Here is a 27,138-nt window from a genome sequence, read left to right on the forward strand (position 1 = left end):
TGTGTGTGGTGCTCCAATTTAACTGTAAAGGCCCTGACATCAGATTATTCGAGATTAAAATATCTTATATATACTTTATGGTTCAAGTGATGTGGAAATGTTAAGAATAAGCTAAGAATGAATGTACATTTATGTTGTTACATTGCAAAGTAATACATCCAGGTGTGTTTTGTCTAATCTAGTAAGATTTATGCACTTATATCAGATTTGTGGATAAGCTATTTTGAGTTTGCCCTATATGTGAGAAAGAGCAATAAGACGTTTAAGGCATTATATGCTATCTGCACTGCTGATGTAAATGAGTGAAGGAATAGTGTGGTTAACAGTGTAAACTGGAGAAATGTAATGACCATAGATGCATATATTTGCCAAATGCCTTTTATTTACCTTTTACAGTTATTGAGCATATCTGACAAGTGAAAGCACTGGATGTAAATTATATTTGTTGATCTGAAATAAGAGATGCAATTCGGGAAAAGACACGAGTGCTCCTGTGATTCTTTCTCTGAGACTCTACCTTTATTTTTACAGATTTGTATTCTTTTTGTTATTGTGGTCTTCACATCTGGGACCCGTAACATATGCATACACCATAAACAAAATATACAATAAAACAAAATGACGACATATCCGTTGTGCTGTGCTTACTTTTGTTAGCTAGCCAGCTCTCTGGTGATTCTCCAACTCCATGTATTTTGCATTTGTAAAATCCTTTGTGAGACTTGGAAACATTTTGGACTGTCACCTCTCCTTCAAAGCTGGTGCCAATGAGTAAGTTGTCTTTGTAAAAATAAGCCGTAAAATTGGAGGAAGTCGTCTTGTTTCTACAGTACAGATTCACAACTTCTCCCTCCATCACAGGATGGACGGGACTCTCCAGTATGACAGAACCAGCTGAAAAATGTGTAGAACGTTTTTTTTCTTCTTCTGACTTTATAAAAGCTGGATTGTATAATTTTCACATTTCAGATTTTAACTTTGAGAAAACATACTTGACACAGTGATATTGATGGTGTTACTTCGCTCCGCTCCACTCTCACACCAGTATTCTCCACTGTCTGATACAAAAGCATAGTCGATCGTGCAGGTCTTCATCGTAGTGTTAGTGGAACATTTCGAAACGATTTGCTCAATGTTCCTTACTTTCCATTCCGCTGAAATATTAAACCCATTACAAGTGAAATAGACTGACTCATATTCAAAGAGCTGCAGCCTCGATGGAAGGATTTGAAATGCTGAATCTGAGAAGAAAGCATGTCATAAATGTAAAATTCAGTTTAATGCAGAAATTAGGGGAAAAAAGAACAAGGTTAAGCAAAGCCCATCAAAAGAGTGTGAAAGAAATGTGTGTGCGTGATTTTTTTTGTTAAGATTAACATATGCAACCAGCAGCATCGACCCTTAAAAAAACAGCAAGGACAGTTTTGTATAATGTTGATTGTATAACGATATATATAAATATACACTAATTTTTATAATCTACTTTGGAGAGTGACAGAGCACCATACATATACTGTACATGCACTGCACATTAAACCATGGGTACCTGGTGATGCTGTCATAGTCTGGCTATACTCAGTATGTTTTTACTTCAAGTTCTGAAACAATTTTGTAATTTTCTTATTAGTATTGTGCTGTGTGGAAGGAGCTCCCTTTTTATTCAATCCTAATCTCAGGCTAACACGGTTCTTGCTCTTATAAATGAACAAGAGGGGTGTTGTCTAGTACTTTTGGGTCATGAATTCACAAAAAATAAATGTAAAAAAATATATAAACAATAACGGTTTAGCATATCTTATTTTATTTTCTTGAAATATTATTTTAGCTGATAGTTTTTACTATGAGACTTTTGGATGTCTATTATTTTACACTTCACAATTCCGTGTTGTAGAGATTACATGAACAAATGTTAAGAACCTAAAGTAAAACTAAAACTAAAAGAAAAGTCTTGCATTTAGATGCTACTACTATGGTGTCCCATATTTGAGCATAGGCTAATAAAAAGTAAAAACATATATTGTTGATTTTAATGCCTCTTACAATATTATAAATTTTACTTGAATTATATGACTGCTCGAGGGGAGTAGGTCTTAAAACAGCAGGTAGAGTAAGATTTTAAAAAATGTCTAACAAATCAATTTTCTCAGTTATAATTAGAGTATCATCTGAAAATGATAAAACATTTAAAATCTGTATTTATGTTTTTGTTTTTATGGTTAATAAAAAAATAGCATTTTTGTCATTTTGCGTTTATCTTAAAAAAAGCATTTGAAATATTTTTGTTTGCCTTTTTGTGAAACTCAACTATAAACCATCAGAAATTGCCACTAACATTTGACATTTGTGACATTTTAGTTAGTCAAATTTGGGCGTCTGCAGGAGTGCTGGCCTTCTTTCCACATTTTTTACTTGCTAGCTCTAAAATCCAAATCCTGGTAAATTACAATGATAAAAAAAAATCACAGGGAACATTTCAGGCTCCTTTCTTCAATAGTTTTTGCCTCATTTTTCAAAAAAGTGATGATTTTTCCCAAACAAGTGTCTAAACAAATATATAAGTTAAAATTTACAGCAATCATTCTCTGTCCTCATTATAGACCATATAATTGTATGCAAATCAAAGACAAACAAGAAGAAGGCCCAAATAAATTTGATAGGATGAACCAATAGTAACTTACAGGTTAAAAATTACACCAGCTGATTACTTATTGATAACTTATTGGGACACACATTGCACATATTGCATTGCAAGTCTTGCGTTTAAATGTTTGACATCATCTCATTGATCATATAATAACTTGCAGAAATGTCCAATAAATAAATAAAAAAGACATTAACTTTGCATTATGCCGAAAGAAGAATGGTGGAAGTAGAATAATTTCAAAATCTTAAAACTAGCCAGTGAATGAAAAACAGCAACAGTTTGCAACCTGTCATGCCTTACTTATGTGAAAGAAAATTTATGAGGACTACAGAATAATACACTACTCACAGATTGTGCTCCAGAAAGCTGTGACCATCATGCTGTCTTGATGTTGTCTTGGCTGTGACAATGAGACAACAATAAGGCTCAAAGTATTTGAGGTCTTCCACTTCCTTTGCTGTTTTTTTGGTTGTTTGTGTGTTTACGCTAATATTCATGAACTAAGATACAACTTTCATTTTTAAACCGTATGACCATTTATTTCTGTGTCTATTAGGGTGTTTCTTCTGTTTGTTGTCTTCATGTGTGGTTTGCTTTTGATATGCTGCAGCTACTAAATAAAACTTTGAAGACATGCTGTAAAAACTCAATACATGTCTCTAAATGTCTACATGTACCTTCAGACTTGGTTATTAATATTCTACAACCAGTTAACTGTCAACACAGCAGAACTTTAATAAAAAGCTTTTGATCAGTAGCACACTCAGGCCTCCATCAAGTGATAAATAGGTTGTAAAAGGTAATTTTGCAGGAATTCTTTCTTTTACTCATTTAATGTATTTCAGTGCAAATGTATTAAATTTAAGTAGTAATTTTAGATGATGTAATATGCATTTTTATTATATAACCATGATGCATTTCATGTGTGACTCTTTTCTTATACTTTTTATGTAATATTATTAAGAGAAACTTATAAAGTAAAACAGCTCCAGGTTTTAATTTATAAAGATTTCAATATGAGCCACCACTGTGGTAGTGGCAGGAATAGTTATAAGTGAGGGGCTCCTCTACTCTGATGGATGTGACTTTCAACAAGTAAAAGTCATAAACTATGTATTATTTCTTACTTTATTTCTTGTCTGACTTCTCTGTTACATTTCTCTGCAGCTTTGAGTGATGTCTGTAATCACTGCTCTTTTTTTCTTGTATTTTGCATCTAATCTTTTGCATTTTTTTCTTCCACTTTCTTCATCATTCTTACATGATTTTTTCATAGTTTTTCTCTCATTTTTCTGCTGCTCTAACTTTTAGAATAGAATAGAATTCAATTTTATTGTCATTGCACATGTCACAGGTACAGAGCAACGAAATGCAGTTTGCATCCATCCAGAAGTGCTTAAGCCATGATATAGATATATTACAATATATATTAGCAATAATATAGATATGTAAGTATATTACAGAAATGGGTCTATTGTGGTATGTAATATGTACACGGTATGTTATGAATATGCTATAACTATAAGTATGTACAGGCTGTAGTGAGTACAAGCTATGTACAGGCTATGAACAGGATATAAATATGAAAAACTATACAGAATATGAAATAAATAACTTTACAGAAATATGAGATATACAGCTATACAGAAATGGGAACTATGCAAGTTAAGGGTTAAAAATTATCGTATTGTACAGAATGATTATTTACACAGAGCTATACAGTAGTGGAGTTAAGAGGCTATATAAAGTGCTAGTGGTTGTGAGTGGTGGTTCAGTCCATGTTATTATTGTGTGTTTGAGGGTACAGTTGTCCATTGTGGGTGTGTGTATGTCCAGTCCATGTGTTAATGTGGGTCAGATGTCAGGAGGCAGAGTTCAGGAGTCTGATAGCTGTGGGGAAGAAGCTGTTCCGGTACCTGGTGGTCTTTGTCCGGAGGCTCCTGTAGCGCCTCCCAGAGGGCAGGAGGGTGAAGAGTCCATGTGATGGGTGACTGGGGTCTTTGATGATTTTCCCAGCCCTTTTCAGACACCGCTTCCTGTAGATGTCCTTTGTGGCAGGAAGTGGTGCTCCGGCAATGCGCTGGGCAGTTTTCACGATCCTCTGCAACGCCTTCCGGTCCGAGGCAGAGCAGTTCCAGTTGGAACAAACATGGTCTAAAGTCTTGTCTCCTCTGGTGTGGCAGGAGACATGTTGGTGGAATCTGGGGAGGACTGTCTTTAAGTTGCTGTGGTTGAAGTCGCCAGCAACAATAATCTTGATCTCTTGATTTGTTGGTAAATCACACATTGTCAATCAGCAGCAATGGCAAAAACTGTTTCAGTAGTACATCTATAATATGAAGTTTAATATCATAGATGCATCTACTAATCATATTGAACAAGTTCAAATCTTGGTGAGTCAGAGATGAGGTTTTCTGAAAATTTTGTGAATGCAATGAATTGAGAAATATGTCCCAAAGGATTTTCTAAATGATACCATAGCTGCATCTACTAAGTCTTGGACAAATAAATCCTGGTGACCTTGACCTTGAGGTTAGAGGTCAAGTTTTCTGAAAATCTTTCTGAAAATGAGTTAACTTGGGATTTGCAAATTCATACTATAAGTGCACATTATCAAACAAATCAGGGACTGCAAAAATTCAAATTTTGTCAAACAAGAAATTCTGATGCTTACCAAATTTGTGAAGTTATTTCACATTTACTTACATAACCATAAACAAGAATTATCGTGTGGCTACATGACATTTAGTTATTTCATCCATATTTTGAAAATTTGATGTGTTTCCATTACAACATAATATTTTCACTATAACACTATAACACAACCATGCTCAGACAATCAAGAAAAAATTTTATAAAGAATTTTTTGGAAATTTACACACATTTAACTCAAGTCACCTTATTCCAAAAACACACACTAAAACAAAAACATTAGAAGAATATCTAATAAATGTGGCCCAATCCTAGCAAGTGAATGGGTTGGACAATCTCCTTGATTTAGCTGACATTCCTTTTAGTGATCTGTAAGGAGGGACAAGATGATTTCTCCCAGCTGTGTTTCCCTCTTGTCTCCCATTCCCTGATTACTCCAGTGTGTATTTTCTTGTGTTTTCCTTGCCCTCTGTTGCGTAGCTTTCTATTGTCGTAGTGTTTGGATTTGAGTTTGTAGTTCTATGATTTTGTTTTGTGTTTGGATTTTTTCTTTTTATCCAGCAATAAAAGCTGTGCTTTAAGGTTAACCTCCCGTCTCTGAGAGTCCTGCTTTAGAGTCCAATCCTGCCTGCCACACAGCGCATCATGACAGTAACATTGTTTTGTTTCAATCTCTACACTAAAACCCCATTCCATTTTTTAAAATATGCATTTGGCTACAAAATCAAAATTTTGGCAATTAAAGTGAGCAGGAAAATTGCTCTGTAGTTTTTGCAGCATTAACCTAGCCTGGCACATCTTTTAACTAGCTGCATAAAGCTGATACCAAGGAAAACAAACATAATCTGGACAAGTAAAACCAACAATTTATGTCAGTTTCAGGTGACATTTGACCATGTTGAAATTTGGAGTTAGTAAATAGTCTGTCTGGAACAAAAGAGAAATTGTATTTGACAATTTCTCGTATCAGTCAGCTATAATTACATTTTTAAACTTGCCTAGTTTTGTATTTAAAAATATATATATAAATAATTTAATTAAAAAAAAAAAAAAAAAAAAAAAAAAAAAAAAAAAAAAAAAAACTTGTGAAGGAAACAGCAATGCTACCTATGCCAGAAGCCCCAAAGACAGGCTACCAAAAATCCAGTGGGTTCTTCACACTTGTGTCAAGCCAGCCTCAACTTTGTTTTGTGTTCCCTGTGTATTCCATGTACTACGGGAAGAGATGTTGAAAACTGATTTCAAAATAAAGCCTGTGAGGTAGCATAACATAAGCAGCATGGAAAGTGATAGGAAAAAAGCATCTGCAGACTGTTCAAGTTTCTTTTAATTGTCCTTTGTTTTCTGCCGTCGCCTTTCAACAATTATTTCACAAAACATCAGAACCTGGCAGTTTCATATCTCACCTGCTTTATATAGAATTCCACTCACATCTGAACCTCATTAACCTCTTCCATTGAGAAAACAGGGTAGACTAAATAACACAGTATAGACAAAGAAAAAGTAAACTCAATCTTCCACTTAACAAACTCATTCACCCAGCTGAATGGTTTGAAAAGTCAATCTCTTCACAAAATCTGACTCATGAGGTTATTTTAAAGAAAATAAACAATTTTACACAAAAGAAACTTCCTTCATTTGGTTACACCCAATTGACATGATCAATGACATCATATCCTATAAAAACAGGAAGTACTGGGGCAGCCCTTCACAAATACCGGTTTCACAAATAGGACCTGCACAAAGGAACACACAATGGTAAGTATAACCAAACTGCATAAACAAATGAAAGATTCAAATCAACTAATGATGAAGTGACCTTTAGCTTTAAGAACACTTGCACAGATGTAGTGAATGTAACCAATACTACCACAAACTACCACAGACCCAGGATAGTATGCAAGGTTACATGTGCTGTGTTTACATTAAAGCACTATGACTGACTATAAGATAACAGAACACAAAAGAACAATATATGCAAGTAACAAATGGTAAATTAATTCAGTCCTAGCCACTTTGTCACAAAGCCCAACCTTGGGTGAATTTAGCTTCAACATTTACCCTGATTTCAAAATAAAAGCCCACTTTGAGTGAATTAATAGACATATGTTAAGTACATAATAACAAATATAACTTAGTCCTGTTAAAAAACTAATATTAGATCCGCATGACGTACCCTTCCACCCTAGTAGCACCCTGTCAACATCAAGGCCATCTTCTTTTACATTTCAAAGGAAAAGCCTTGTGAATTTTCATTTTCTAGACTTTCAATGTATTCAGAATGCTCTTGAAAGGAAATCTCATGTTTCCGCATACTAGTTGTACATTATACAACCACACAGTGATACCATGTCAATTTCAAGTCAGTCGGATTCATCCATTCATCCATCTATTCGCTTCCGCTTATCCTTTTCAGGGTCGCGGGGGGTGCTGGAGCCTATCCCAGCTGTCGTAGGGCGAGAGGCGGGGTACACCCTGGACAGGTCACCAGTCTGTCGCAGGGCTAACACACAGGGACAGACAACCAGTCACACTCACATTCACACCTAGTGACAATTTGTATTATCCAATTAACCTATCCCCACAAGCTGCATGTCTTTGGACGGTGGGAGGAAGCCGGAGTACCCGGAGGGAACCCACGCAAACACGGGGAGAACATGCAAAGTCCACACAGAAAGACCCCGGCCTGATGTTGGAATTGAACTCAGGACCTTCTTGCTGTGCAGCAACAGTGCTAACTACCGTGCCGCCAGTCAGTCGGATTTTGCTTTTTAAAATAAAAGCCCTTTCCAATTGCCCATATATCGTTGTGACTTTAGAATGCTCTATAAAGGAAACTTGCCATCTCCACAGGATAATTACAGTCTATATTGACTGTAGAAAACCTCACACTTGTCAAGGGGTTTAAAACTGACTCAAGCGCAGACCAGAAATCCTTTGCAAAGAAGACAGTGCATTTATTTACAGTGGAAAACACCAGGTGATAATATATACAGAATGTGGCAGGGGAAAAGGATCCGAGGGTCCAGGGAAAAGGGAATTAGTCCAACAGAAACTTCCTCAGCAGTTCGTTCACACACACTCATTTGGTTTACGCTGCATTGCAGTGATTCGATTTGTTACATAGAATTTTACCGCTGTCCAGCTTCTTTTTTTAAGTGCTTTCGGTGAAGCCTCAATACAGGCAACGCACTCTGACTTTCCTGGTATTTTACCAGACTCAATGAAGGGCATTGGTGTCTTTTCCACAGCATTGACCTCAGCTGATGTCCAAGTCATCTTCTTTGATGTTCCTAAAATAGAAAAGAAAGTAACTTAATACAGTTCTAATAATTAATTTAAGATAAATTAACACAAACTAAAAGGGTAGAAACTGCAGTTTTAGGGTAATTGTTGGGTTTGCAAATGTAAACTTCTGCAAACTAAACCACTCAACTATGACCTTTGATAGCAACTTTATGGATGAGAAAAAGAAAACTTAATGCAAGTCAGCCAGTTCAGATACAACAGAAGCAGGAGAGGAGTCAAAGAAATCCTGCAGGTTAGGTTTACAGGGTCTGTACCCCAGTATCTGACTCCATCCTCACTCTGAAATGGAAAACCCGGATTATACCTCATCACCAAGTTAAACTCAGAATTTTATCCAAACATGTTTTCTGGCACAGAGCCCTGATTCCTGGAATCCTCTTGTCCAGAATTAAGAAAGTGTACTTTATTGATCCCCGTGGGGAAATTCCTCTCTGCATTTAACTCATTCACTCAGTGAAGCAGTGGGCGAGCCATTGGGCGCCCAGGGAGCAGTGTGTAGGGATACCTCAGGGTAGCTGTTCAGGGGAATCGAACCCCCGACCTTCCGATCATGGGGCCACCACTCTACCTACTGAGCTATCCCTGCCCACAATATAATATGAGATGAAGACTTCTGTCTGTATTCACCCACCCAAGGAGTATGACTTTGGTTGCTTCAGGTTAAAGTATTCACATACAGGAACTCTCAAAAAAGAGCTGACAGATGAAGTGTTTTTCTGTTAAGTAACAAAAGTAAATTCTTTGACCAGTAACAGTCTTTTTGGACAAGAGCATAATAACCAGCTAATCAACGAGATAGTTAGCCTTAATTAAGAAATTTGGCACACATTTTATCCACTGTAACGCCTCTAAGTTTGCTTAGAGGTTAAATTAAGACAGGTATCTCAGATGTGCGGTAGGTGTGAGAAGTACCTGTTTTAGGGTCATCAATGTCAGATCCAGTCTCCATTCTTCTCTTAGGTGTTGAGGATGCTGTTTAAAAAAAAAAATCAAATAATGATATATATATATATATATATATATAGATTATATATATATATATATATATATCTCTATCTATCTATCTATCTATCTATCTATCTATATATATATATATATATATATATTACATTTCTGTGTTTATAAAAACCACAAAAGAATAAAAACAGGTACCATCTAGTTAGTCTGCTGGATACCTGTGGGTGTTTCATCAAACTCATTGGAAGTTGGCTGGCTTTTCGATCTTTGGGATCATTTGACAAAAAAGAAAAAGTCAGTAATGGTATATGGTTGAACTCAGTGCCCATTCAGCCTTCACACTATGCAATGTATTTTTTGTTAGACGTATTAACTGTATGTAAAGATGACTGGTATGTCTCCACATCTTTGCACTATTCAAACATTAAGCCATAACAACAAGCGCAGACATCTTTTGCTTGTCGTTTGGACCAAGAGTCTGCACAATAGTGATGGGGCAATGCAGCAAGGGATGTAGTTCTTGTCCATCCACCTGCCAGAAACAAACTGAAATCAGCTGTCAATAATGACAACTCACAGCCTTTTTATAACATTGAAGTACACTTCAAACCAAACTGATAAGAAAATTTAACAACTGAACATACATTCACGTGATAAGAACTAAGTAAAAAGAGAGAAACTCTTTCGGAACAATTTATTTGGGATGCACTTTGAGGTTTTAGTTTATCCCCTTTGTTAACTAGTGATGGGATTTCCGGCTCTTTTTAGAGATCTGGCACTTTCGGTTCGGCTCACTAAAAAGAGCCGGCTCTTTCGGCTCCGAACCGGCTCTTCAGGTTGTTTTGTTGCTTTAATTAATTTATTATTAACAATAATATAAAATTATGCACAAAAGGAATTACTAACGTAAAAACAAGTGGTTTTATTTATATATGTTTATATATAAATATATGCGGTGGCCCCTAGAGACAAAACACGTACAAACTCCAAAATACATTTCTAGCATGAACTGAACTTCCAAAGCAGAGCTACTAGATCACTTAAATTACACAATTGAAAGCATGTGTGTATTGTTTGTGTATTTATACACAGGCACTCATATATATATTCAAATAATTTAAAAAAAAAAGTTCATTTACCTGTTATTACCACACACCAAATCCGGTCGTTGGTACTTGCTGGCTTGTGTAGCCACAAGATAACAAAGGCTCAACACTGCGCCTAGCATCCTGGAGCACTTCTGTTGTCTTTTGTACGTGTTTTGAGTTTTTATGTGCTTCTGAGTTTTTACGTGCTTCGGAGTTTGTACGTGTTTTGGAGTTTTTACGTGTTTTGGAGTTTGTACGTGTTTTTACGTGTTTTGGAGTTTGTACATGCTTCAGAGTTCGTACGTGATTTGAAGTTTGTATGTGCTTTGTCTCTAGGGGCCACCGTAAATATACTTTTATTTATTCACTCCACATAAAATGTAATAAATAAATCATATAATACAAAAATCAACTAGTCACATTTCAAGTTTTAACTATTTAAATTTTCAGCTTTTTCCTTTTAAACCAATTTAAAGTGAAAAGAACACAAAACACTGCAAACCACAACACAATTAAATATAAATTATAATATGAAAACAAACAGAAGATGCACATTCTCTGTCATATGGACCTGCATGAATAAACTTTCTCAATCCTTTATCATCTGCAACCGAAAATAGTTGTGGATGATCACTATACCTTTCTAATGTTGTTGTCCCTGGCTCTTTCTCTCTCTCTGGCTCTGTTCCTGTGCTACTGAGTGTAACTACCGCCCCTTCCCCACTCTGCCCAGCGTAAAGCACAGAGTGAAGCGGAAAAAAAGTGCGAGAGAGAGGCTGAGAGAAAGAAAAAAAAAAAACAAACAAACCACGTGACGGCTCGCGATAAGGAGCCGGCTCGCGTCGTTCACGTCTAAGAGCCGGCTCTAAGAGCCATTTCGTTCGCGAACGACCCATCACTATTGTTAACAGCCTGCCACCATAAGATTCCACATTTTAGCTACAAGTTTAAAAACTATCATGTCATCTATTTTTATACACAGTAAATGGCTGGATGCTAAAAACATTTAAACCTGACACCTACTCAGTGTTGAGGAACTGAAAGAAAGTCCTTTGATGCATTAGTCTCTGAAAGATCACTGTCCACATCTTCCTGCATTTTTTCTTTAAATTAATTTGGAAGTCTGATAGTCTGCCTTGTTCTAGAGCAATGAGCACTTTGGTGACTTTAGCCAACTCAAGTGTTCCTTCAGGCAGTCTATAGTACTCCCTATGAACTCTGATATCATGGCCTAGAAAATCTGCGAGGATGTCCATCTCATTGTCTCTCAGTTTTAGGACTGTGGACAGTGTGTGGACACATGCCTTCCCAACTTAGTTGAGGACAGCATTTCTGGTTGCTTCGCTCCACATTCCTTTGCAATCTGTCTGATGGTTTTCGATCCCCTGAAGTGAGTGTCTGCTTCAGGTCCAGAGAAGAAAAAGGGATTTTCATCAGACACACCACAGGCCCACCGATGTGAAACCAAGGCTTCCATTGAAGACATCGATGGCTTATTTCGATGCGCTGGAAATGCAGACAAAGTTTTGTTCACACTCTAAAAGTCCTACTGCCAAATCCGAACTCCTGAAGTGTCTCGCAGGGTGAATGCAGTTAGTGGCATTTTTGATACCTCACTTTATCTCCTGCGGTTAAACAGTATCACTTCACGAAGAGTCAAATTGGTCAGCATGGACCAGTTCTTCTTATTGAGATCACTGGCAAGTCTGGTTTGGTATTCTTTTCTGTTTTTGTCTTCATCAAAGCCAGCCACATCCTTGACTGCTTCAACCACAAAGTTGAAGTTGGAAGGTACATTGAAAAAAAAATTGAGGATTTCTGTCTCCCTGCAGAAGTAATCATGCTATGTCTCGCATTTTTTGTCCGATGTACTTATGTTTGGTCTTGTCATGTCCATGTTTTGAATACAAGTGTCCTCAGAGTCTCAAGATACTTTTCTCCTCTGATGATGTTTCTGACTTCATCCTAATACATAGCATTCACCAGTTCCCAAACCGTTCTGCTGACACAATCTAGGACAGACTGTGCAAAGTGACTGGATCCAACTTTTGCCTGGTTTTGCTGTGCTGCAATTCTGTGAAAGCTTGCATCTTGAACTATGTCTCGATAATGCCTGGCAATGTTGGGTCTACGCTTCCACAGGCCCCGCTGGTTTAGAAACGTATTCCCGTTAACGACAAGGAAGCAAGACAGTCAGCGATCGTTCGATTTTACTTGAGCAAGGGAAGCCCCGGTCGGAGTCTCAGAGGAGCAATCTGAATCCAACTGCAAAATGACTCCGACTTAGGCCTCCGCTTGCCACCTTTTATTGAAAACAATTACAGTACACACAAGCACCTCCCATTGTAAAATCCCCCTATGGTTACCAGTGATGGGAATAACGGCGTTACAAGTAACGGCGTTACTTTTTTCAGTAACGAATAATCTACCTAATTACTATTCCTGTCGTTACAACGCTGTTACAGTTACAAACAAGAAAATGCGGTCCGTTACTATTTTTCATCAAACAGACGGTTGAAGTTGTGTTCAGGTTACCGCATTTTATATTAGTTGCACGGAAGTAGCTGTAAGTAATCTGGGTGCTACAGCTTTAAGCAGCTGTGCGCGCTCCCGCGGATGGTAATCATGATTACTGTCTAGCACAACACCTGGAGCTAAGGGGGCAAAACAATCGCATGAGTGCTGCTGTTTGACTGAGGAAGAATAAAGTAGTCGTGGTAATCCAGTCACATGGCCACTTAAAGACAAAGCAACAAGGTGATATATACCAGTTTATAAATTGTGTTGATAGGCCACGTAAAACCAGAGTCATGATAAACAATATATACGCGTGTTTTTCCTCAATAGTTTCGTCACGTTTACTGTCTAAGGACAGCGCAGCAAGCACTCTCTGCTTATGGGCGCAAAATAAAAATAAAAAAAGGGAAGTTTTAGGAGTGACGGCGAGAGAGAGAGAGAGCAGAAAGAGAGAGAGAGCGAGTTTTGAGATGTGAGAGATTTGTTACATTTAGCGTGTTTGGAGTGTGTAGTTAATGTGTTGTCTTGTGTAGTGTTGTGGATAGTTTTGTGTTGTGTCAGAACAATGAGGCGACTGCTGTCTCCAGGTAGAAACAGGAGTGATACACCTGCTGCTGTCAGACCTGCAGGTATCAGGCTGTGATGTTCTCCTTTAAAGTGGACAGAAATTATTTTTTTGGAGTGGCACAAATAATTTGTGTGGCATCTTATTGAATGCAGAACAGCTGATTGTTCTGTAAATAGTTTGAAATGGTTATTTAAAAAATCAAGGTAAAAGGTAAATGGCTGCAAATAACTTTGTTGTTTGGAAAACTTGTGCATAGGATTTTAAAATTGACAATTTATATTTGCATTTAAACATGTTTGTGGTTGTTACAGTAAAAAATATAACTTTTTCGACTCTGATTTTATGTTTTGTCTGATTTTAGATCAATTGTGTTAATACAGTATGTCAAAACGAAAACATAACTGTAAATTCAGACACGTGAGGTTGTGCTGAAAAGGATGATACCAAACAAGGCAAAGTAAATAGTTTTTAAAGGTAAAATGTGGAGGGAAAATCAAGTAGTTAAAAATGGCCAATTATACCCTGGAACCCAGAGGGTTAAACTTTTTTTTTAAGTAACTTTTTTTTTAAAGTTACTTTTCAAGTAATTAATTACTTTTAGAATATTGTAACCCAGTTACTTTTTTGAAGAAGTAACTAGTAACTGTAATTAATTACTTTTTCAAAGTAACTTACCCAACGCTGACGGTTACAAAAGACAAGGCACTATGTGTGTGCACGTGTAAGTGCGTCTATGCATGTGCGAGAGTGTGTGTATGTGTTTGTGTTTGGGGGTGCGTTTGTGTGACCTCCTGCTCACCAAAGGGTCATAAAGGCAGGAAGTTTACTAAGCAACAAAACAGAACCCTCACATAGATGTCCCTATAATAAAACACTACAGCCTCCCCCACCAACAGACTGGCTGGGGAAGGAGTCAGAAACAAAGGAATGTCTTTGATCATAAATTTGTAAGTCGTGGGTCAAACTGTAAGTAACACAATGACAACACTTAACAATTCGACTCCAACAGGCAGTTTATGCAATGTAATCATTTGCCTTCACCGGTTTCTGAGTTTGCTGACTTAAAATTAGTGTCCCACAGCCAGCTTTCAGAATCTCAATATTACGTGCACGGTTCCCCTTGTTTCTAATGAAGTCAAAAAGTAGTTTTCGCTCCTTTGATTTCAAAGGAAAACTCATTGCTTCTGCTACAGCTAGTTCACTGCTGTGCTTGTGTATTAAGCAAAAAAAACCCCAAAAAAATCCCCGCTTATTTATCCCAGTTTTATTATTTCATAAGTTGACCATTTATTCATTTAAAAGTAATAAGTATTATACACGTTAATTATTTGATATTGTCTCCTTAAATGATATCAGTTGTGTAACAAAAACAAAAAACAAAAAAAAAAATCAAAAGGAAAATAAATGAGCTCCTCTTTGCTTCATCCAGTTTGGTGAGCACGAATGCGTGATCCTGCGGCAATATATTCATGTTCCCCTTGTTTTGTATCACGGTCTTATGCAGCGTGGGTCTGCTAAGGTCCTCCAGTGGAAGGGTTTTTAGTATCTCAACAAATTCTGTCAAGCCGCCATTAACAAGGTCCACCGTGTGCCTTGTTAAGTAGCCAGGCATTTGAAAGGCTGTCTACCACCACAAGGGACTTGGGAATTACTATTACCTCTAACTTGAATCCCCTGTCCAGGTTGGCAAAATCAAAGCCTCTTACCTTGTGCAAGACCTTTAAGCCTCCACAGACAAGTTACTGTTTCTTGATCATATGCCAAGAGCTTTTCAGCTGGTGCATCTTGAAGGGTGCCATGTTCAACCTAGAAAAAGGTATTCTCAGGCCTTCCAAGGCTTTTAGTTCCACCACCTCTCTGTCGTAGTCAAACTCAACTGTCAGTAGTTTCCTGGTGTCCTCAACGGTCGTCACCTGCAGCGGAATGATAATGTCAGGGTCCAGGAGTAAATCTTCAATACTTTGCGATCTCGCGAAAGTGTCCGCCAATCCCTTCATGTTTTCCACACCAACGACCTCCGTGGCTGTTGTGTTCTGGAAAGAACAGAAAGTGAAATAAGGTAATTAAAAAAACCTGTCAAACGAGGAAACGCAAAAACAGTGTAATTAGGTAAGTAAAGAACAGGAAATTGCAATTTGCAACAGTTAGGGATATGCAAAAATATTACCTGTACTGTAAATACAGTCTTTAAATCCAGCAGAGAAAAAAGTTGTGCGTGTTATCCGAGATGCTGTTGTCAGAAATCCAGAGACGCTGCTCCTGTGAGTTTCAGGGCCCGAATGACTGAGCTGAGCACTCCTCCCCTTATATAGGGTCTGTTTGGTAAGTGTAAGAAATAACTTTTTAAAAAACGTGTTTTTAAAATTGTTTTAAAAAGCAAGGCCTTTAGGTTTTCCAGGTAAGTATGAATGTTTTTTTTAAATGGTTTTTACACTTTGTAGGCAAGTATAAACTGCTTTTTAATTGTGTAAGTATGAATTTTATTTGGATGTTTTCTTACATTTAGTGTTAGGGGAAGGGGACTGAGCCTGCCATCTACATGAAGCAGAAAAGGGTTAGGGTCATCCCTCCAGTAGGAAACCCAACTTGCTGGTTGTTTCGGTTACGGGAAGCCCTTCGTCTTTTCCCATAAAGGACCACGGTCAAGCCTTCTGAGGCCATCGGGTCCTCGGGTGTGTTGGTGTTGTTGTTTTTAGTGTTGTACTTGTTGTGTTTGGGTTCACCTTTGCTATATAAATAAATCACAATTAATTTTTTTTAAATAACTCTAATAGGAGTCTTTATCTGGCAAAAAAAAAAAAGTATATAATATTAAAAAATACAAAAACAAAAAAATGAAATAAAAAAAACTTTTATTTAATAAAAAGTTAAAAAATGGTGTGCCATATGCGCAACGTTCTGACCCTTCAAGGGTCTTCCTCAGGCCCTTGGCACGCACACGCACGCACGCACGCACACACACAGATCCAGAAAATGTGGCTCTATTGCACACTGTTGTGGCTTCTGTGAGAGATGTGTACTGGTCAAATGTTTTTTTACATTTAGGGTAAGGGGTTATGGGTTCGGTTGAGAAACGAAAGCCTGTCCCCATCATAGGGTAGGAACACGGAACGCACGAGCCGTCAACCCCCATGGCCTCGAGTCCCACATTCTTCTCCAAATTGAGGCCCCAGGTAAGTATGAATGTGTTTCCGTGACTGCAATCTCAGGCCATAGTTTCCAGGAAGATAGAAAAGTGTACACATACACACACGTCCAGTTAGTAAATGGTCTCACAAAACTCACAGATTCTGACTTGCAGATTTCAGAGGGACTGACGCTGATGGCACAACGATCCAGCGAAGAATAGCACAGGTCCACCATCTTAAATAGTGCTTCAATCTGCTGGAATCAGCCGCAGGTGTTATGGTGAGCGCAGGTGCGTGGGCTAGGGGTGGGAGCCCGTAATGAGCACCACCCCTGGCAGAGAGGAGAGAGAGCGACAGTGTTGGGAAGGTTACTTTTAAAATGCATTTCAATACAGATTACAGAATACATGCCCCAAAATGTATTTTGTAACGTAACGGAATACTTTGGATTACTTAATATATTATCATGCTTTTTACAACTACATGAATGTACTATTGCTGTGTGATTTATTACTATTACTGAAGGTTACTCGCCATACCAATACCAACTTTATTTTTTAATCTTAATATAAAATGAGTAACATTCGGTAGGGTAGGGTAAGGCTGCACTTTTTGCAGCGATCTCGTATAGAAAAATATTCCAGGGGTATATAAAACTGGCTGTGAACTGTAGTAAAGGGACCTCTGGCTAATACGTCGGGTTCGTGTCGGGCTCGTAGCCAAAACTAGCTTTACTTTGTTGTCTGGGTCAAGTTTGCTAGCGAGAGACAGAGAGAGGCGTTGAAAGTCTGCTCCAACTGAACTTATTGTTTCGGAGGAAAACACGAACACAGTGTACAGTCGAGTCTTAACCCTTTAAGACCTACCATAGAACCAAGTCCGCCAGAGCTTATATTATATTTTTACATGCTGTGGAGCCATGTTTGGGAGCATTTCAAGTTGCTATACATCAATGCAACCATTATAGCCCAGATTTTAATAATATGTATTCATTAAGTGCATAGTAATTTCATAAATTGCAAAAAAGTGCAATAAACTATAAAACAATTGAAAATCGTTTTTGATTTTTTAACATATATTTGTAGTTAGAGAAATTTAAGAGGCTTATCCCTCAAAACTGTAAATACAAAAAAGTTGCACAAAATAGTTTCCCACCACAGGAAATTTATTTTGAGTGTCTTCATAGTTTTATTTTTGAAATACAACAATTTTTATACACTGCAGGAAAAACGAAAATAAATATTATACTGCAAATTTGTAAAAAATGCAGCATATGCATCAAAATAAACTATTTCCAGCAGTGCAATATGAGTCCTAAGCATCCCAGAAACGACACAGAAAGTCATAAAGTCAAAGATAACTTTTAAAAACACCAGTATAGGCCCTGAGGCCCTGATGGTAAAAAAGACTACATTTCCACGAAAATGACGTCACTTCCGGTTTCGGGCAGGTAATGGCGGAAATGCAAAAGTTCGCGTTGACGTCTATTCCAACGTAGGAAGTGTTATGAACAGCTGATCGGATCGGCAAAGCAAGTTTCTGGAATATTATGTTTTTGTTGCTGCAAGTGCTTTTTATGCAGTTTTTGCAAAGCTTTATGTGGAAGGAAACCGTGACCTAGGACAAGCTGATGGCATAAGATGGAAGGACAACTCCTCCGGTTTCATATGCAGAAAAAAATTTTGCGCTAGCTTACGTGGTTGCAGTGCTACCGGGATTTAAAAATAGTTACGCAAAACAGAGCATGTCCGCTCCGATCGGCTCTAAAGGGTTAATAGCTTACTTAGTATGTAAGTAGAGGTGACATAGGGCACAAGATTGAGACACAGGAATTTGAGCCTTTTAATGTGTGTTTTATTTGGGTTTCCACCAGTGGGGAATTACCAAAAAACAAAGAGCATAGGCTTAACATATGAAACAGAAAAAGGCCGCCGTGTATTCCCTTTATTTCAGTCCACCTTTTTAAACTGTAACAGAATACAGTTACTCATATTTTGTATTTTAAATACGTAATGCCGGTACATGTATTCCGTTACTCCCCAACACTGTATGCAGATGACACCCAACTCTATGCAGTGGTTTGTATCATATCTATCTAATAGACTCCAATTTGTACATGTAAATGGAGAGTCCTCTTCACACACTAAGGTCAATTATGGAGTTCCACAGGGTTCAGTGCTAGGACCAATTCTGTTTACATTATACATGCTTCCCCTAGGCAGCATCATTAGAAGACATAGCATAAATTTTCACTGCTATGCAGATGACACCCAGCTCTATCTATCCATGAAGCCAGATAACGCACACCAATTAGTTAAATTGCAGGAATGTCTTAAAGACATAAAGACCTAACTTTCTGCTTCTTGATTCAGATAAAACTGAGGTTATTGTACTTGGCCCTGAAAATCTTAGAAATATGGTATCTAACCAGATTCTTACTCTGGATGGCATTACCTTGGCCTCCAGTAACGCTGTGAGGAACCTTGGAGTCATTTTTGACCAAGACATATTAAACAAATATGTAAGACTGCTTTCTTCCATTTGTGCAACATCTCTAAAATTAGAAATATCCTGTCTGGGCCTTTAGGGCTGGGCCATATTATACCGTTCACGGTAATACCGGTATAATGTTAGGCAATGACAGGAAAATGAAATATCGCGATAGAATGAGTAAAACGCGCATGCACAGTTCCTTTGTTTTCATACGCACATGGCCGATTGTTGAGTGAAACAAATGAACCAGAATTGGTTTGTAAAAATGGTGCAACTTCAGTGATGTGGAACTGGTTTGGTGTTTGTCCGTCAGATACACGACAAAGCACATTTTTTGCAGAACATGCAAGGGGCCGTCGTTATTGTCGTATTTGTCGGACTAAGATGCTCTTAAATCTGGGAGTAATCTGGGTCCTAAACTCCATATTCTTCAGGTCAAACGAACACTGCAGCATCACTGAGAGTTAAAAACTGTCTAAATTCTTTCATCTTTAATAAAACGATCAGCATTGCTGCTTTACCAGGTGTAACTATGAAGTTTAACTTCTAGGCATCCATGAAAACAAAATTTATTACATTTAACGGAGTTAGAAGTTAGCAAGAAGCTAGCGGAAGTTAGCTAGCTAGTTTCGCTAGTTACCTAAGCATGATATTGCTATCATGATATCATTATATATGATATAGTATGTTCTGACTGAGAGATTTCTGAAAAAAATCAAACGTACAGCTCTGCTATCACTTCCAACATAAATGAAGACAGGAAACTAAACAGCAGTGACGTTTGTAGGGTTACTGAAGTTGGGCTAGCTGCTATATAATGATGTGCTACGTGATCGCTAGCAACACAGCTATGTTAGCATAACATAAACAGTGAAGCTGGAGGACGAACACTAACACTTTTCCACTTATAAAAGTTAACGTGAAGGTTCCTGATGGTTAGAGACAAATGTATTGTGGATGAATAATCTCAATTGTTCTCCTGACTGAAGTTTGCCCCGTGTATAGCATCCTGCTATGCGATTGCATTTGTCCCTGACCACCAGAATCCCTCACATTAACTTTTAGACCGTTTTCAACTCTGTGTTTGTTTGACTTTGGGACCTGAAACAGATGGAGTTTTGGACCCAGATTACTCTGTGAAGCTCCTCACTACGGCAGCCGTAATGCTCTGACAATCCATCAAAACATTTTTTAACAGATTTCTGCACGCCAAAATCGGTTTGAGGTCAGTAAGCACAACCAGAATTCATACATAAGGCACACTCTCGATTTTTGAGAAAAAGGATTTTAAGTGTGCCTTATAATGTGGAAAATACGTTATTCAGAAGAAAAGAATATATCGCGATATATATCGTTACCGCATGTGCTTCAAATTATATCACGATATGGATTTTAGGCCATATCGCCCAGCCCTATATACATCTTTTCCATATGGGCCAGTTTGGATTCGGGAGACAGACACTATCTCTACTTTTAAGATTAGGCTTAAAACTTTCCTTTTTTCTAAAGCATATAATTAGGGCTGGACCAGGTGACCCTGAATCCTCCCTTAGTTATGCTGCAATAGACGTAGGCTGCCGGGGGATTCCCATGATGCATTGAGTTTTTCCTTTCCAGTCACCTTTCTCACTCACTATGTGTTAATAGACCTCTCTGCATTGAATCATATCTGTTATTAACCTCTGTCTCTCTTCCCCAGCATGTCTTTATCCTGTTTTCCTTCTTTCACCCCAACCGGTCGCACCATCGGCCACCTCTCCCTGAGCCTGGTTCTGCCGGAGGTTTCTTCCTGTTAAAAGTGCTTGCTAATAGGGGGTCATATGCTTGTTGTTACTACTGTTATTGTGATTTGGCACTATAGAAATAAAATTGAATTGAATTGAATACAGCAAAAACAAAACATATCGCCTAACACTAGGGATGGGTATCGTTTATCCGATACCGGTGCCAAACCGGTACTTTTGAAATGGTGCCGGTGCTTAAAGAATGGAGACCACAAAATTGGTCCAAAAACCTCTCATGTTCAGCTGTTTTTTTTTGTAAAAAGATAACAATGTTAGCCTTTTCTGCAGCTATGGGGCATATATGGTATCACTCTTGGCTGGAAGCAGTGCTTAAACAATGGAAAAAACACAAACTTTGTCCAAAAACTTCTCATGTTTAACTGTTTTCCACTTTTTCTTTGGTCATTTTAGCCTTTTTGGCCAGGGTGAAGGGAGCATCTGCCATCAAACAAGAAGACAGCCGCATGTAGCTATGATGGTGTTTGCTAGTTCACCTTACATGCATTAATTTAATAACGTGGCTAGCCTACTCAACGTAAGTTACACACGAACAACATTAAGCTACTCACGCAGAGAAGAACGGCTGCTGCTGCCGTCATCATTTCTGCTACACTGGCAGGGCTAGGGGCCAAGACTCTCCTCTTCGGGTTCTCGGGGGATGTTGCAAACTCCGAATCCGATAACAGGCACCACACCCGCAGTAGATGTGCTCGGTGTGAGGTCTCGCAGCAAGCTATCAAATATGGTGCATTTCTCGGCTTTTAAAAAAAAACGCTATGCGTAGCCAGGTGTTTCATCGGATTTGAGGTGTTACCTCCTTTGACAGTATTACAGTATCAGCTTAAAGCACTTGTTGCAGGCTGCTGAGTTTGCATATTTTGCTGTGAAGTACAGATAGACTTTGACCGCTTCGCCTTGGGCATTTTTAATCTGTAGCTATGCTCTAAAAGAACGTACATACCTGGACCCGCCTACTATCCTCGGAAACGTAAAATGATTGGCTAGAATCTAAAGTGTATCACAGCTCGGGAAAAAAAGCACCGAAATAAAGCACCGAAATGTTCGCTGCTTTTCGGTCTGGTTACTACCGTTTATGTCAGAACACCGGTACCCATCCCTACCTAACACAGAGTCAGCCAGCAAGGCACGGGGACCATGACAACACTGATATCATGTCAATTTCAAGTCAGTCTGATTTTGGTTATTAAAATTTACCGAAATAGTATTGTCTTAAAAGAATCAAGACACAATGTTTTCAAAATTTTTCATTGTATTTCTCCTGTTATGAAATATAATAATTTTAATTTTAACACCGGTAACTCCACTTAACTTGGAAAACCAAAAAAAGTAACAGCTCAATAGCAGGAGAGTACATTACTTTTAAAGTCCCAAAGGTGCAGTGACGATAACATTAAAGGTGCACATAGGGTAAATGAAAATGTCACGGAAATTTGCAGTAGTGTTAAAACGTTATACCATACTATGCTGTTCAAATTATTACGTTGCTGGAGACAACAGAGTACATCTTCAGAGATTATGATGCAAACATCCGTCTCTGGTTTAACAGCACAGGAGAATTCCACGCTTCATCCCTTGCTTTCTTAAAGTCATCGTTAGTTGTGTCAAGGCACTGTTCATTATACCACCTTTGACATGTGTCATATTGTATCTATTAAAAAACCCCACAAAAAATACAAACAAAGCAAAAACAACAGTTATATTCAAAGACTAATGCACATTTTTCAGAAATTCAAATACTGTCCAACTCACCCAGTTCATTATTAAACGTTGATCATTGAATGTCCTGATCCTCAGAACAGAATTTTGGAATAGTAGCGGGTGGCTTTGTCATTTAACACAGTTGCTACTTGTGTCAAAAACTAAACTACAGGATCAAAATAAATCAGGCAGATACTTGTTCGAGGGCCAATTCGTGCATATGTCAGACTGTATACAACTTTCTATAGATTAGACCACAGCATAAAGTGCAATTGTGCCTTATAAAACGCCCTCCAAAAAAAAAAAAAAAAAAAAATCACTAATAATAGTACTAACAAAATAATACATTTCAGGCTTCATACACACTACTGTGACAGCAACATGATGAACTTAGTCACCCCATACAGTTGAGTTATTCATTTCTAGACACATTGCAGAATCCCACAGTGCAAATGTCCATAAAAGGTGAACAGATAAGTGGCTGCTTGTAAAAAAAAAAAAAAAAAAAAACCTGTTCCCCACCGTGGCTCAGCTCCGTGAAAAACACACTCCGCTCCGGATTCCTGGTGAAACACCAGAACACAAATGTCAAAGGCAATCCCAAGTCAGTGAAGTTACTTTCACAACACCAATGATAATCCACAGCTGTACTGATTAGTTTTGACTCAAGGATCTGGTGCTAACTGGAGCTCAGCCACACTCTTAACCCTTGGTGAGTGTAATCTGCTGCAGATAACTAGCAGCAGGTGTGGCTGCCTCCAGCGCAGGAACATTCCCGGGGTCGTGATCCCCTTAGCTGACCCAAAACATCTGAGAAGAACAACAACAAAATACTACCCACAGAAAATAAACATACAGTTGCTATAACTTTTTTTGGGTGTGTGTGTGTTAATGTGCTGCCGTGGCCTACGGGTGTCTGTGGTGTATAATGCAGTTTTATCATAAATAGAAACAAAAAGTCTAATCCGAAGACTGATTTTGAGAATCTAATTTTAATGTATTTTAATGTGTTTTAATGAGTGTGGCTGACTTTTATTTTATTTCACAATAAAACACTACACTACATACCCAGGTACACAAATTAGTGATAGAATGGACCCCCTAATGATCCTCTACCTAATCACACGAGCCAAGGTGTGAAAACAGATGTAGGTCACAATCAGCCAAGCCATCAGCAAATTTTAGAAAGATATCAGAAGAAAGTAGAGGAAAAGGCAAAAAAAAGGGACCCATGGGAAAAAAAAGACAATAATGGGGGTGTTGGGAAAAAACGAAGTATATGTATCAATCAATCAATCAATCAATCAGTCTTTATTTATAAAGCACTTTTCATACAAAAAATGTAGCACAAAGTGCTTTACATAGTTAAAAGCAGCCCACCCCACCCTCCAACTCACTCCCCACACTCTCATGAACAATCTGCAATGTATCTGCATCTGTAACAAAACACTCAAATTATATCCAGCACCAAAAGGACAAAACAGACGTTGGTACACAAAAACAAACCAAGTTTTGCTGTGTGTGTGTCTGTGAGAGAGAGAGTGTCACGGTTCTGGGTATTTGTGATCTAGCATTTTGAGCTCTTGTGTTTTGGTATTATTTTATATTATGGTTTATGTTCTGCGTACTTTGTGCTGTTTTGATTATTGTTTTTGTAATCATTATTATCCTAGGGTTCAGCTATGGCTGTTAAGGTTTTAGTTCTTAGGTTTTGTCAAATGTTCCATCTCGTGTCTACTCTGTGCCTCTCGGTCCCACGTTTCATGTCTCTATATTTTGTCTCCCCGGTCTCTGTTAAGTTTACATGTCTAGAGTTCAGTTGGTGTGTTTTCTGTTTTACTTTGAAGGTCTGTGTCAGGGTATGTAGTTTTGCTTTTCTTGTCTCATCTGGCCTAATTACTCCCAGCTGTGCTCTCCTTCTGTGTCTCATTCCCTCATTATCCCTCAGTTTATTTAAGCCCCATGTTTCTCTTTGTCAGTGCTGCACTCTCCCTCATACAAGTCTGTGTGTTCTACCTGCCTAGTTTATGTTTGTAGTCCAGTCCAGTCTAGTTCTTTCTTTCTTGTGTCCAGCAATAAAACTGCCATTTTGAGTTCAAGTTTTACCGCTACATTGAGTCTGCATTTTGGGTCCTTTCCTGACTTCCATAACAGCTCTGACAGAGAGAGAATATGTGAGCGTCTGTGCCTGTGGGTTGTGTTTTTTTTTTTGGTTGTTTTTTTTTAAGTTAAACTAGCTTGAAAGATGAGTGTTAAACCATAGCATAAACCTGAGGTTGATGCAGCCCAAGCCACCCCGGACTACAACCCCCAAATGAGCAGGCTAGCAAACATGATTCTCTTGTTAACAAATAAAACAGACTACCATGAACATCAACAATGGATGTCTGCCTCCATAACTGCAGGTTGTGAAAATGTTTTTCAGCATTCTCACCAATATACGGACTTGCAAAAACAGCTACAGCACTTTGAACCATGTCAGTGAGGTCTTTTAAGGAAGTCGCAGTAGTGAAGAGTCCAACAGTGTGTATTGTGAGATGGTAGTTCAGTTTAAGAAGAAATTATCTTTAAGCTTTTCCAAAACTGTAATAATAATGTGAAAAGTTTCCCCAAATTGAAAAATGAGATGCCATGTCACATATCAAGAGCCAAAAAAACCCCACGCAAACACTAATAACAGGATTATACTTACTACTTTTTACAAATCTCCTTGGCATTCTTCATGACATGACTAAGACATCTATGAAGAATTGGAGCCTCAAAGTCTTGTTTCCTTTCCCAGAAGCGGTGTTGTAATAATGATTTATTGTGTCTGACAGATTTTTTTTTTTTTTTTTTTTTTGGGGGGGGGAATGCTAAACAGCTATTAGGGCCATTGATCCATCACAAATGAGCATTACAGGTGACTGCATGGCTTTGTGCCCAGAGGCCCTTGTAACATCGGTCATAAGTGCCTCCAGAAAATATGTGACAGAGGCAGTGATATGGTCGCTTGTCAAATATTTAGCCACTGGTAGGGGAGAGCATGTTTTCTGTGGATTCCTTACTATAAGTTCATGAACATAGAAAGGAGGCGAACCCTTCCTTTTTTGATGATACTGCCTGTAGCATCCAAATAAACTATGTCCTCCTGACATCGGCTCTGAAAAATTTCAATGCTCCTTTAAAACCATAAAAGAACACCTTTTGGGTGTAACATCACTTTTTGCAATACGTCATTTGGGTTGTTTTTCTTGTTTTCTACCATTACCTGGAGACAAATAATGTCATTGTGATGAAGCTGACTTTTCTTTCGTATTTCCAATGATATGATTCTCAAGACTTGAGCAAATTTGGATGATGATGTTGCACAATCGGGGTGCAGTAATGAAGTTCCAACTCACAGCCAATCTGGTCTCTCTTATCAACTCTTACTGGTCTTCTTTTCAGTTCGTAGTGGTTGTACACACATTCCAGATCTTAGCAATTGACTGTCGCCTTCAGATCTTCCTCATCATCAACAGTGTCTGGACAATCCTCGAACCTGCATAACCCAGACACTAGAAGAGAGGGCCCTTTCTTTTTGAGTCTAAAGCCTTGACTCTATGCCTTTTTGAAAGCAAAATAACAATATGGAAACACTGTCCACAGTCCATCTGAAATAAGACTGGTCCACTAGTCCCATGTATCCTCTTTGTGATCTCTCTTTTTTTATTTTTTTTTATTTTATTTTTTTTTAGATTTGTCCATTCTTTCCTTTCTTAAAAAAAAAAAAAGTAGGTTTAAGTGGGACATCATCAGACAAGTTGCTGTTAGACTAAAAAGGAGAAATTTGTGAAGAGACTTTTTTTCTTTCTTTTTGCATATATACTATAATATCTGTAAATATGCTTGAAATACTAAGGTATTTTAAGCAAGCGATTTTAGTTAGGAATATATTGCAATAATTTATGTTGAGAACTGTCATTAAATATCAGTTATGTCTGAGTTCCCAGGCCGCATCCTTCGGAGGGCCCGACCTTTGGTCTACGTGGTCCGGGTGCTTCTATGATGATGATGTTACGTTCACACTGCAGGCAAAAGCGCATCAAATCCGACTTTTTTGACCCTATGCGACCCATATTCGATCATGGTATGAAAGTGTGAACGGCTCAAATCCGATTTGGGACACTTTCGTATGTGGTACTGAATCCGATACATATCTGATGTTTTAGAAAGTGATTGCTGTTTGAATGGTCATGTCGCATTAAATCAGTCTTTTACATCACTGACACAAGACAGACGCCACGTGCATGCGGGC

At 38.1% G+C, this 27,138-nt stretch overlaps 1 protein-coding gene and 1 pseudogene across 1 annotated transcript in view; both read right to left on the bottom strand.

Moving 5' to 3' along the window:
- Positions 1 to 559: 559 nt before the first annotated feature.
- The window catches only part of LOC146713540 (uncharacterized), a 42,222-nt gene continuing 15,643 nt past the window's right edge, over positions 560 to 27,138 (bottom strand). Inside the window, exon 2 of the mRNA XM_085438561.1 lies at positions 560 to 894. Within this exon, the coding sequence (XP_085294687.1) occupies positions 560 to 894 (335 nt within the window). The remainder of the gene's footprint in view (positions 895 to 27,138) is intronic.
- LOC146713541 (uncharacterized) lies at positions 15,475 to 26,106 on the bottom strand (annotated as a pseudogene).

This window comes from Copadichromis virginalis, linkage group LG3 (genome assembly GCF_057382275.1).
Source record: "Copadichromis virginalis isolate Kocher_CV1m ecotype Utaka linkage group LG3, C_Virginalis_male_GT1.1, whole genome shotgun sequence".
Taxonomy (NCBI): domain Eukaryota; kingdom Metazoa; phylum Chordata; class Actinopteri; order Cichliformes; family Cichlidae; genus Copadichromis; species Copadichromis virginalis.